Consider the following 13,714-nt stretch of genomic DNA (forward strand, 5'->3'; position numbering starts at 1 on the left):
ATATGGCCAAATCACTCACGTTCACGATGCGATGCGCGTCCCCGCTGGTCGCACATCACATCGTCAGATCTGCCGTAAGGTAGGGCAGATCTGACAATCTAGGACCTGATGCACTGTAAAAAGTCTGGACGCAGGAGAGATCGTATGAAGATTGGACACCAAATCGTGTGCAGATCGTGTGCAGAGCTGCCGGGGAGAGTTTCAAGGGAAAAATCGGCTGATTGTGAGCACATCGCTATGTCTGTGGGCACCTTATTGCTGGTCTTGTGCAGTGTGCTAGGGGGTGGGTGGAATTTGTTTAAATTTTTTTCCAGTCTAGAGTAGAGTTTTACATGGATTTACTCGGATATGTTCAGTACTCATAAATGGCATCATATTGGCTACCCGGCTCTCACGTGTTTTGGATAGCCAATAGGATAAATCCGAACTAATCCGAACTTGCACTAATTTGGTGATAAGAACCGAATAAAACCAAACCTGCAAATCTCTAGTATAAATCATACACACTCTCCTGGCCATAGACAACCACAACAAGGGAATAATCTACTTATAGCATCTCCTGACACAAGGACACAATAGCAAACACAAGATCGTGTGATTGGTTTCTTGTTTCCCCACCTCTCCTTGCCCTCCCTTATACTCTTCATGTCTCAGCCAGCCTGACAGGACCGTAATGACGCGCCTGCGTGAGATTTAAATGTCCCCCCAGCTGCAGGCTGGCTGCTGCACTGTGCTCGTCTTATGTTGGAGTTAGCAGTGGTCTGAATCACGGACTGCAGTAGACGGTAGCTCACATATGCTGCTGCTCCAGCTCCTTCCACATGCTCTAAGGGACAATTACAGCTGAAGGGTTGCCTATAGAAGCCACACTGGACCTTAATGAACAAACACACGAAAAATACAAAGATTAATCCCCAAAAATACTAAAGCAACAACTGTGTCTAGCCATGAGCTGTTTGGATGTAATGTACCAAGTGTATGGTCCTCCTCAGCCTTACTTTGCAGCAGCATATAGTCCTTACCACCAGGTACGTTATATAAACTCATTTGTAAGTGACAATCCTGCGCTGTGTATAAAGTCATTTGGCTTCATAGTGATCAGCACAAACTATGTGTTCTTAGAATAACCTGCAATAGAAATGTCAACCACTGCTTTATAGTTTAGTTGTAGCTACATTTTGAAGTTATCTGAGACGCTGCCCAGTTCTGGAGGTGTCAACATGCTGTGATTTGCGCACTACGTAATTAGGTGCAATTGATAGTAGTATTTACTCATCATGCTGAGAACAAGTAGCCGCAGTAAAACAAGTGCAGGAGGGATTTACTATGTTTCCAATTTATACAACACAATTTAAAGGATTGTCCTAGTAGAGTAATAGTGTGACAATGGATACTTTGCTTATTTTTGCTTTTCTGCTATGGTGTGAGACGACCACGCAGACTTAAAATTCGTTGTATCTTCAGGTTCTTGTTTTACTTGTTTCATATAACATACTTAAAAAAACCGGAAAGATGACTGACTGTGAGGCAGCAGAGCTGTGTTCCCATAGCCTGCACCTGTTCTAGTCCATTTCATGTCATTCCGCAGTTACAGTCATTGCAGACAGAAATCGAAGCAATGTCCATTGTTTCCTCCGCTCCCGGAACTAATCGCTGGGAAGGGTGCATTTGCGCTGTTTCTGTTAGTATGGTGAATGAATGCGCTTGGATGAAATAAAAGTAAGTGGTAGGATAGTTATTTACAATGCATTTACTTGTGTAGAGACTTTTCCATAGGACTTTGAGAAATTATGTTGCATTAGTTTGTACAATAAGTTGAGTTATGTACTAATAACAGTTTGCTCTAATGTATTTAATAAATTTAATGAGATTTCAACCAAAACCTGTATTTCTTTACATGTGGAGAACTATGTATAAGTGATTCGTTTGTGATTTATTGTTGTGAATTATGAATTGTATGCTTATTGTGTTAGTAGTTCACTTTATCAGTATTTTCTTGTTAAGTAATAGATTGACTAAATGTAAAATACTTTTAAAGAGTTACATATCAGCACCACTAGTGGAATATACAATTCTTTGCCTTATAAAGCTATAAGGTACTTTATGGAAGTGCACGGCTCAATATCAATGTTTGTTTATGATATGGCTAATAAGAAATGTGAGTGTCAGGTGTGGTAATAACAGCAATATCTCACTGCAGGAGGAATACCCAACCTCATTCTACTATGAGGGATTGATAGCTCAGGCTATGATAAGCCGCTTCAATGCAAAATGCATTAATTGCTCATAGTTACAATATTATCTATACACTGTAGTGCTAACTTGTGTCGTCGTGTTAGTTACTTACATGTTGTATTCCATATGACTGATAGCTCTTATTTCTTTACATTATACAGAAACTAGCCTTTTACTCGAAGATGCAGGAAGCCCCAGACAGTGCCAGCAGCAGCAGCGCCAGCAGTGCCAGCTCCTTCTCCAGCCACGCACCAGCCAGCATTAAAGAGGAGGACTGCAGCCCGGAGAAAGAAAGACCCCCAGAAGCAGAATACATAAACTCCAGATGTGTCCTCTTCACTTATTTCCAGGGAGATATAAGCTCGGTGGTGGATGAGCACTTCAGCAGAGCACTCAGTCTGCCCAGCAGCTACTCCCCCAGCAGTGCCAGTGCCAAGGCGTCCAGGAGCGCCAGCTCATGGAGAGGTAAGTGGAGAAATAATGATAAATACACTTCATTCTGCCAGATAACTTATTTATCTGAGTACGGGTTATCGTGCTATGGTGCATTGTGAACATAAATGTTCCATAACTAATGTATGAGGCTTACGCTCCTTACCTTGCATGTACGTAGCTGGCGCACAGTTATTATTATGCGGCTTCCTGCTCCTGTCTCAGTACATCGGGCGATATTTATGCGCTGGAGGTTGCAAATCTCGAACATGTGAAATGTCTGGGTTTGAATCGTTTAATTCACACAAGATGCAAAACAAAAATTCTACTAAATTGTATCGATTTGTAAATTGTTAGAAAAAGTTTCAGTTGTGCATATGCGCACTTTTACTGGCATAAGTGTATTCTGCCCATTATTACAATGATGCAAGTAATAACTGCATGTATGTAATGGTTTCAAATAAAAGTACTACACAAGTTTACTAGACTCCCATAGGACTCAGGTTGGTGAGAAATTAGTTGGTGAGAAATTAGGCATTATATACTGAACTATTATAAGTGAATATTATGGCATTGCTTTGATATAGCACTGACAGTGCAAAGGATTGGACTGAAACTTTTATAGTGAGTTTGTGTGAAATTAATTAGAAAAATAAAACAAAACAATTATTATTCTGTTATGTGTGTGTCCAAAAAATATATCATTCATTAATTGGTGTTGTGGCAGCATGTATATTATTTTCTGACCTGATATTTAATCACATTGGTAAATATATGTTTTGTAAACCAGTTTGATTTCTTCAAACAACAATAATATGAGTAACATAATGTCAGCTAGGGATGTAACAACGGTTCTGAGTCAAATATTTATTTAGAGAAGTCATATAGTCATATTCAGTTGTTCGGCTAAAATTATAATTTTGATATAAATAAAATCTATGCTTTCATTTGTTAGGAACAGTTACAATATAGATTATAACCTTGTCAGCTGGGCTCTCTCACCTCTTTGTCTTGTTTTATTACTGTAAAGTGCTATGGAATACGTTTGTGCCATATAAGTATGTGCTAATATATAAATGTGTGGGGGCAGGAGGGTGGGGGGTTGTTTTAATTTTAGTAGAGACAGCAATTGAGGCAAATAACATAAATGTCCAGAAATCTCTCTCTATTCAGATTTGGAAATATTAATACTTAACATTGTATTGATGACTTAGAATGCACACATAACATCATATATCACAGTATAGATGCCATATCAGTTACTCCATCACAAATGTGTATGTAGATGAGCAAGTCCGCTGTGATCTGATTCTCTGGTTACTTCAGTAAATTGCCTCATTGTGAAAATTCTGAAACAATCATGAGGTGATACAAAATTCAATCTAATGAGTGACACTCTAATCAATAGTCTTTGGTTCTTCCTCTAAATAAGATTTTCACATTCCACCTAATGGAAAGTTGTTTGAAACTTTTAATCAATCCCATTTCACACAGTGATATTGCTCAGGTCATGTGAATCAGCAATATACAGACACAATCTGAAATGGTTCTCTCCTTTCTGCGTCCTCTGTACCTGTAGGAGTTCTAAATGTTCATACGTGATAATTACTGGAAGAAGTTGTGTACAAAATCATATTTGATAGCATGAGTTTGGAACATTGGTGACACATGTTAATGCTGAACCAAGAAGTAGTTTTATTCCAAAGTGTACAATATTTTGGAGGCTAAAGCATTACATATGTGGTTGAAGATGGAATAGGGATGTACCTTGGGTTCTGCTTAATAGTTTGTGATTTACTAAACATCCTAGAGCCAATAGATGATATCAGCCAGGCTCATTTGAATATACAATACTTAGGAGTTGATGTATCAAGCAGTGAAAAGCATGGAAAAGTGGACCAGTGGCGAAGTTGCCCATAGCAACCAATCAGCTTGTACCTATCATGTTATAGATAACATGATAGGTACAAGCTGATTGGTTGCTATGTACTTGATAAATGCTACCTCAAATCTGATTGGTTGCTATGGGTAACTTCTCCACTGATCTTCTTTTCCACTCTTTTCATGGCTTGATACATCAACCCCATGTTCCTCTTGTTTCAAACACATATTCAAATGTTGGACACTCTTCTGTGGCTAGGACATTTTTCATAGGGAACCTCAGTGATTTTAATGTTGTAAGGATTTGTGTGCTTCACTGTACTGTAGCTTCAGTGTCTGATGTAGCATACTGTCCACTTTCGCCAGCATGTAACTACAGTATGGGAAGACAAAATCTGAGTCAAAGGGCTACTGCAATAAATAGTCAATGATCATTTACGGTATCCATTTAATGAATGCGTAATTAAAAAAACTGCATAATACAAATTGGGATTTAAGTTGCCATTCTCATTATAATGAGCACATTTTTTTAGAAGCATTTCTGAGGACATACTTGCTTATTCAACAATTTTTTTTGTATCCATCCTGGGCATACACACACTATAAATTGCATGTATAGATCAACAGGTGTGTTTTACATATTTATTATTACCATTTATTATTACCATTTACTTATATAGACACATATTCCAGATCACCTGGAGGAACACCAATTTCTATGTGTTGTGTGTGTGTGTGGGGGGGGGGGGGGTGTATTATTTACTCATATTAATGTACTGCTAATTAGATGGTCATGTGTTGATACTCAAGTACCTAAGTTGTTTCTAGGACAACCCTCTTTCTTCCTATGTGAAATGGTTAGCATGGCATGCATGCCTAGTTTCCTAGTAGGATGCTTTTCCAGTTACAAAAGTGCAGTGCTAATACAAGCTGAACAGAGGTGTTCCTACTTTCCAGTCATTCTCCTGCCTGAGAAAGCAACTGCAGTGGTGGCTTCATATCAGCTACTATAGTTACTTTGTATACATTGTGCATTCTAAAAGAACTTTTGTTATCTTTTTATACATTAGTAAATATACCAATATGACTTTTCCAGCAAGAAATGTTCCATGTATTATATGAATTAGTTTAATTTTCTGCCCCTGTAAAAAGATTATATAATACTACATTAAGTTGCCCCACATCTGTGGAGATGAATCACTGCTGATGTGACATGTATTGAAGTGAAGAGGAAACACCTCTTACAGTCAGCCAGTCAGCCCTGAGAAGGCTGCATTCAGCATTTTCAGAGGTGAATTACTCTGCTTAAATGTTTTTCTGCATTCTGCCTCCATAAACTTTATGGGGTGTCTTTAATAGATTACGCAAACTCTATAGGTCTCTTTAGTCTTGTAGTGAAAATGTAGATGCCTGATGATTCCATGGTATTCATTTATATCATATATTGTTATTATTCTCTAATTATAATTTGCAAATTGACTTCAGAATCACCAAAGGTTTATTCATTTCCATGGATACATTTCAGTGAAACTGTTTATTTTCATTTCTGATTAATTTTGGTATAATGTTCATTTTAGCCTGTTTTAGTATATTCTTTTTTTTTCCTACTAGGAAATATAAACTTTTCCAGCATGCAAACTAGTAATTACTGACAAAGTTACTCCTTAATTTGGATTATCTTCTATTATCTTTATTCTAAGTAATATGATATTCTTATAATGTAACACTGATGATTAGGATGGGTTGGCTCGTTCTTAAATTTGCATGCTTGGATTTATGTTATACATAATTCTTGTGACTCTACATTTGTTCAGAATTTCAGCATAATCCAAACATCCAAATATAATAAAATGTGTTTACATCTAAATGTCCGCTTTGCCATTTCACAGCAAAAGAGATTTGCCTATCAAGACATGTGGATAGGAAAGTCGGTCCAATGAAGGCAAAGTGACCTTTGGCAAATTAAATTAAAAAAATAAATAACTTTAAAGAAAACCACTACCATTCATATAGCTGACTCCAAAGCATCATTGCCAAACATGGACTGAATTTGAACAATTCAGTCCATGTTTGCCAATGATTCTTCAGATGGCACCTATCATTTCTTATTGCGTTCAACCCTTTTTATGGAACTACCAAAATAGTGTTCCCCATCAGTACTACTAAATCTCCCTCTGGGTGTTTTCTGCATGGAGTCTGGCTATAATTTGTTTCTGATGTTTGTTTAGTGATGATTAATAATATTGTGTTATTTTTTTTGTTTTGAATTTTAACTTCTGAATATGTTTTATAAAATCCATGCACTTAATTTTGGAGCTTACACATTGTTAGTGCTAAGCACCGTATTCTATACTATATAAAATATATACAGGTAAAATGTTTGAGGTAGAGGTAAGTTTAATATCAATTGATGAGTAGTAGGAATGAGCTTATTTTTTATTTATTTTTTATCTCACATTGTTTTTATTACTTTGAATAGTAATTGCTTTCCCCATTGCTTTTGTGTTTTTCCATAGATCCTTCTTTTCCAATGAGTCAAAGAAGCTTTCCTCCATCCTTCTGGAACAGCAGCTACCAGCCATCTGCAATCACAGCTACATCATCACTGGGCAGCAGTCTAGGCAATCCTCTAAGTGGTCCGCACTCAGAAATCTCCCTTGGAGCAGATCATTATTCCCCAGCTTCTCTTCATAGCCATCTACATCAGGGACCACCTGAGCCCTGGCACCATGCACACCACCATCATCACCACCACCCATACTCCATTGGGGGAGCTATAAACAGTCAGGGTTCAAGTTACCCCCGGCCTGGCATGCATGAAGTTTATGGTACTCACTTCGATCCTCGCTATAGCTCATTACTTGTCCCAGCATCAGTCCGACCCCACAGGATCACCCCTGCTGGAACTTCAGCAGCTGCAGCACAATGTGACCTGGGCAAAGGAGAGCCATCTGCCTCCGCTTGGACAACTCCTGGTCCATATCCTGGACCAACCGGAGACATGGGACAAAGCCTTAGCCTCAATGTTGATGCAGGTAAGCAAGGACTGACATTCACAAATCACATCTACCAAAGTTGTGTCCACCATGGTTACATTCAATAACATATTCAAAATATATATATATATATATATATATATATATACTGTATGGAGCATACATTTTTCTCACTTTCAGAAATGCTTTAAACCTGAAAAGTTGCTTATCTGTACTGCAAACAGTGCTGTAACAGGGCTTTATGCCGCCCTGTGTCGGCCCGGCCCCCTAAACACCTGATGTCAAGATGTAATGCCTAGGGGGTGGTGCCATCAGCTCCACCACCGTCTCCGGTAAGTAGCGCATTGCCCAGAGTTAGGACGCTCTGGGCAGCTCCACAAGCTGCAGGGTGCCTGCATGGTGCATCCCTTGGACGCATCCCTTGGACGCTCAGTAGAGCTAGTGGCTGCAGGGTGATGTTCCAGACACCCTGCAAGCCGCATGTAGGTGTCGTGGGGCAGAGACCATGCTGCCCATAAGGCCCTGCTCTGTGAGCGGTGGCACTACTCGTACTCCCCTAGTAATTGCTCTGACTGCATACATTTGTATGCTCAATATAAAAATTATACATATTACATTCAAAAATGTATTCAAATACCTTCATCACTATAAATATATTAAGATTATTGTTAAATAAAAAGTGAGACTTTTACTTTTAGCTGTATGCTGTATTTGTTTCATGATCAATGTGTCTTATTAATACTTGTTATTTTTTTAATTATACATATATTAATTGTGAATTATGACTAAACTGTTTACTGTGTGCGAACATTATATATTTTACTATTTTAATAATTGAATTAATCTACTTGCACTCAAATGTTTTATGTACATTATCCTTAAAATTTAAAGAGGCTGTGTTCAATACCCCTAATAACCACTACTGATTATGGTCGCCTGCACCAAGAGGAGGAGAAGAGAGCTATAATCACAACAGCTCAGACAGGGCATCCAATTAAAGCATGTCCACGTTGGAGGCATATAGTGAATGTGGTATCTGATTGGACAAGACTTATAGTCAATCAAAGCATTACACACCACTCTATAGAACATAATGCATTGGATAGTCCCTGTCTTCCAGCACTAGAAGGGGTTTATTCTTCCTTCTAATATCTGTGGCAGTAACCATTTAACTTGGAAGGTTGATGGAGGGGAGTTAACGACTGCTGAGTGGGCCTCTTTAAAAAAGAGAGAGTAAACTAAAATCTGACAACTTCTTTGATAAAGTTTTAGGTCCTGATTCAGAGTTGGACACAAAACATCAACAAACTTGGATGGCTGTGGCTGCTAGATCTACTACCATATGCTGATGCGAGTATCCGTATGGCCTCATGCAGCCGGTCACACCTTCCAACGTTTTTCCACAGCCGCAGTAGTCATCATTAAAATTGGTACTTGCAGCAGGCCCATGTTAGGTGCAAAATATCCATCAGAAACAGGCCTCAAACTGGCATTGAATTCTGGCTCCACCCCCATGACACTCCTAAGAGATGGATCGTTCCATGCATTTGCAAGGAAGCTGCTCAGTTAGCACCCTGAAACTCCCATTTCAGGAATGGAGAAAAACTACCATGAAAAAACCAACCAGACACTCTCGTATGCTCCGTCAGGGTGCACTTGCGAAGAATGTGCAGTCTGTAATTACCTTTTGCAGCACTTGCACAGTTGGAAAATATTCATGGGATGCATCTGTTTTTGGGCATGAATCAGACTCAAAATAAGACCCTTAGGGCGAGATGTAGTTAAAACAAAATGTGGCCAAAAACTCAAAAAACTGCACTTTCCAAGCTTGTACCCAATGGCGTTGCCTAATACATCTTCTTTTCACATAATTTCCAAGAGGGATCCATTAGGATCCCTCCCAGGGTTCCCCGCGGCTCACTCATGCTGATGGCTGCACATGCACAGAAGAACTCCCGGGTCATAAACCTAGAAGTTATCACACCGCAAAAGACAGCTCTTATCGTATGCTTGATACATCCCGCGCTTAGCTGTCTTCACTAAAGCGGGATTGATTGCATAATTACATGTAGACTGTAGTCATGGAATTTTACTTATTGATAACACTTTGTTATATAGAGCTACTTAAGAAATCATTTGAGTCTGTATGGTCTTCAGATCCATGCAACTTGACACACTTTTTTACTAATAGGATTAACCTTGTAAATCAGGTAAACTTCACACTTTATCCTAAATAAATTTACTTCCCATTTGAAATTGTATCATGGTTGATAGTTGAGGTGCCATAGAATTTAGTACCATTCAGGAATTGGATTTTCTTCCATACTACATAAGAATTCTATCTATGCCAAATTGCAGAGAAAACTACTAGGAAGATAACAAGTCAAATATGTTACTCTGTGAATTCTTAAAATATACAATTTCTTTAGCACTTCTCCATATGAATCCTCTAGAACTCAATAAGTTAAAATAGCAATAACATTTTTCTCAGATAAACTATATTTTACAATAATCCTAGATAGATAATCTTAATACTAAAACAGATAATTTAGATATTATTTTAATGCATTAAAAATACAGGCAAAATTTTACTGAATGGACGTAAACAAAAGATATTTTACAATTCATACAATTACATAGGTTCAAACAAACTTTCACTATAGTAAATACAGTGATGTTTAAATCGCACTAACAGGCATACTAACAAAGCTATTTCATGTTAACCAACTGCTGTATGTTTCGCTTTTGAAATTATTTGCCTTCTCATTTAATTATTTGTTTCTCACTTTTTACTTTCTTCTGAATTGTTTTTTGATATTTGTACGGCCACTTACAGCCAGTCATGTCACCCATGCCATGCATTCCTGTCCTACTCACTTTTCTATTTTGTCTTTATTTAGACTTCACTTTCCTGGAATAGTGCAAAATGCCAATATACTCTGAGATTTATCGTTTAAGATTATTGTGAAGCAAATAGTTATCACTGTTCAATGCCAAAGCTTTCTACTTTGAAGAAATATTAAAAGCTTAATATAACTATAACCTACAGCCACTATATATAAAAATATGTATTGTTGCTATAAAGGGCAATTACTGTCGCATTGTCTTATACTGTGTATTGGGGATTATATCTGTATGGGAAATTACAATCAGGACTGCATTGACAATAGATCTCCTTGTCCTTGGTTGGTGTATTCATAATAATTATTTCCTAGAGCAATTAGTTTATATATTTTACTAACCATAACATTTGTAAACCTTGGGACACAACAGTTGTCTAAGGGCCTGATTCAGACCCACTCGCGAGCGGCTGTACGCTCGCAAGTGGGTCGATGGTCTGCACTGAGCATGCGCACGACGGAGGGAGCTCCGTCGTGCGCATGCGCCAGACACGACGAGCGAAGGACTTTCCTTCGCTCGTTGTGTCCGATCAAAGGGGGCGTGCTGTCAATGTTGATTGACAGCACGCCCCCTTTGGTGGGCGTGCCGGGGGCGTGCCTCCCTGACGGGGGCGTTCCCACGGGAACGCCTCCCGTCAGAAGCCGGCCCACTGACATCACTAGTGATGTCAGTGGGAGTGATTTTGGCTCTGATAGAGCCAAAATCACTCCGGAGCTTGAGGTTGAAAACCGCAACCGCAGGCTCCGGCTCGCAATTTCGATGGTCGCGATGGTCACGACCATCGCGGCCATCAAAATGCACGCTCGTATAGCCTGTGGGTGGTGACCCACAGCTATACGAGCGTCCAGGAGGACGCTCCATGAAAAAGGAGCCCGGCCCTCATGCAGAGCGTGCGCTCTGCTCAGAGCGTACGGCTCTGAATGAGGGCCTAAAATAGCAGTGAAAGAGAGTGAAAATAGTAAATGGCTGTGCATGAATGTCTCAAAGATTATGAGGGTAAGGTTGAAGGAGAATGGGGAGGAGCACCATTTAGGATGAAAAATAGGATAGTAAAATGAGATGGGAAAGAAAATAGAGCAGGAAAGATGGCAAAACACAAAGGGAAAACAAGGTATGACGGGATGTCGATGAAAAACCTTGAGCAGAAAGTTTTCGATGAAGAGACTGAAAATGAGTTGAAGGAAGGTAAATAGAATAGACAGGCTCAGTGAAGATATAGACAATGCATAAGCAGAGTTAAATAGTATGTTTGGAATTTAGGCATAATTGGCTTTGAAATAAAATAATAAAAAAAATACAAGATGATGGAAATATTAGAAAGATGGTGCATAATGAGCACCTGGTCTTATACACATAGGCACTAGCTATTTTATGAGTGGAACAAAGATGTCATGAGAATGCAGCCTATCAATTAATTAGAAACATTTGTTATAAATGAGAAACTTCGCCACAAACAATCATGAGACGGTTTCCTAGTGAACTGGTTTCCTGCATTTTCAAAAACTTCAGTTCAGCCTGCATTTGTATGCAACAGGGGCACTTAAATGTAGCTATCCTTTCATATATTCTGTATATTACTCCTGCTCAAATCTCATGCTAAAGAGTATCTTCCTAATGCCAACATGTACCTGTCTCCTATACAGTGGTGATCCATTCCTTATTAATTTTTCACCCTATCCTCAAAAATCTTGTACCTTTATTCATTTCCCCTCCCCTCCTCCCCTTCTCATCCACCTGTCTCTCCTCACTCTCCTTCTCTGCCTCCTCCATTCCCAGGTTTACAGCCTCAGGATAAAAGCAAGGATCTGTACTGGTTTTAAAACCTGTTTTCCCTGTAGATCCTCTCCACCTTGTAGAATTGGTGGCATTCTGAGCTGACATGGAGTTGCTTTGGTTTGGTGGTAACAGACTTGTGATCTTGGTTTGCAGCTCGACGCTACACCTTCTGTGGAGGACCTCTCCTGAGCTGATCTTCTTAAAGACTCAAACTATTTGCCCCAAGGCCCAGAACACATGTTCCAGCACTAAGACTGCAACCAGAGGATGGGAACAGGACTCCTTACCACAGGCAAAGCCGGAGGAGACATACTCATTTCACCTTGCTCAAAGACTCATATTTTTATTTAAAATATACTCAACAAAGTAATTAGTGCCACCAAAAATAGAGATATAATTATATATTAATATAAATTCAATTGCTTTCTTATGAGGGGAGGGGGAAAAGAGACTATTTTTGTTGTGAATATTTTTTATGCCTTTGTGAAAATGTACTTTCCAACCAAGCTGCCTGATGAACAAAAGTCCAATGTATTTGTATTATTCTTATTGTGATTACACAGACAAAGCACACACAACAGGACACACACTCAGACTATGGAAACAAATGAAAGGACTAAAGGTCGATGGACTAAAAGCCCATATGTGGACATACAATCCAGTCAGTTGTGAGTGGCGAGAATCTATCCGGGGCCACCTGCCCTAAGCTTATAGAATTGCAGCTGTTAGCTGGACAACTGTTCAGACTCCAGAAATATGACAAGCAAGGTGGCACTTCTCAGGGTTTAGCCCAACAATCGTATTTGATTTTTTTTTTTACAAGAGAATTTTATGATGAAAGAAGAAACGCTTTAGAAAACTGACAGCCTTGTACATGGATGGAACAACTGCAGCAGAGTGAAAGGTGATACTCTGCAGAGACACATTTCAGTGTGGACAATCGATCTCCTCAGTGTGTGTATATGTTGCTGTCATCCTGTCACTTTAATTTGTTTGGGAAACTGTGAGAGATGTATTTAATTGTAAGGACTCTGCATTAAAATATCTTCCTGTCCTTAGATGCGTTGACTACTAATACATACATGCAAATATATATATATATATATATATATATATATATATATATAATTTATTTCGAAGAAACAGAAAAAGTTAAATCTTTCTCAAAAGTTTGCCGATATTACAAATATTAATTTCCATAATTCATCTGAACTACATGTATAGCATTCACGGCTGTTTGCTATGTCCAGATGGGCAGAGAACGTGCAATAAGAGCCCATACTTTCCATACCTATTTTAAAACTCCTGGCAGTTTATGCAGTCGCCAACATGGATAAATGTTGTTGTTGCACTCAAGTATCTGCCTGGGTGAGATTTGTGTGCACAGAAATATTTCAAGGGAGCAACCGCTTAATAATTTATTGCAAAGATACCCGATACCTTGCCCGCTTGGTCTACGTAATTCTGGCTACAGTGCCGGGGAATATCTAATA

General features: G+C 38.9%; 1 protein-coding gene across 2 annotated transcripts; it reads left to right on the forward strand.

The window, feature by feature from the left end:
- Window positions 1-678: 678 nt before the first annotated feature.
- Window positions 679-13,281, forward strand: VGLL2 (vestigial like family member 2). 2 transcript variants are annotated; one of them, XM_088480964.1, is made up of 4 exons: window positions 679-1,028; window positions 2,397-2,700; window positions 7,065-7,583; window positions 12,222-13,281. In XM_088480964.1, exons 1-4 carry the CDS (start codon window positions 948-950, stop codon window positions 12,263-12,265), a joined length of 948 nt encoding a protein of 315 aa, XP_088337090.1. In that variant the 5' UTR covers window positions 679-947; the 3' UTR covers window positions 12,266-13,281. The 2 variants fall into 2 exon arrangements, with proteins under 2 accessions (XP_088337090.1, XP_088337091.1); XM_088480965.1 differs by having other exon boundaries at window positions 12,375-13,281.
- The last annotated feature ends 433 nt before the right edge of the window (window positions 13,282-13,714 follow it).

This window comes from Taudactylus pleione, unplaced genomic scaffold, assembly GCF_031769625.1.
Source record: "Taudactylus pleione unplaced genomic scaffold, aTauple2 ptg000259l, whole genome shotgun sequence".
Taxonomy (NCBI): domain Eukaryota; kingdom Metazoa; phylum Chordata; class Amphibia; order Anura; family Myobatrachidae; genus Taudactylus; species Taudactylus pleione.

Excerpts from the sequence above, each read along its gene's own strand:
- VGLL2 (XM_088480964.1), top strand. The coding sequence starts at position 948 with ATGAGCTGTTTGGATGTAATGTACCAAGTGTATGGTCCTCCTCAGCCT. Across the intron at positions 1,029-2,396 it reads CATATAGTCCTTACCACCAG|AAACTAGCCTTTTACTCGAA; the intron begins GTACGTTATATA and ends TACATTATACAG. Across the intron at positions 2,701-7,064 it reads GAGCGCCAGCTCATGGAGAG|ATCCTTCTTTTCCAATGAGT; the intron begins GTAAGTGGAGAA and ends GTTTTTCCATAG.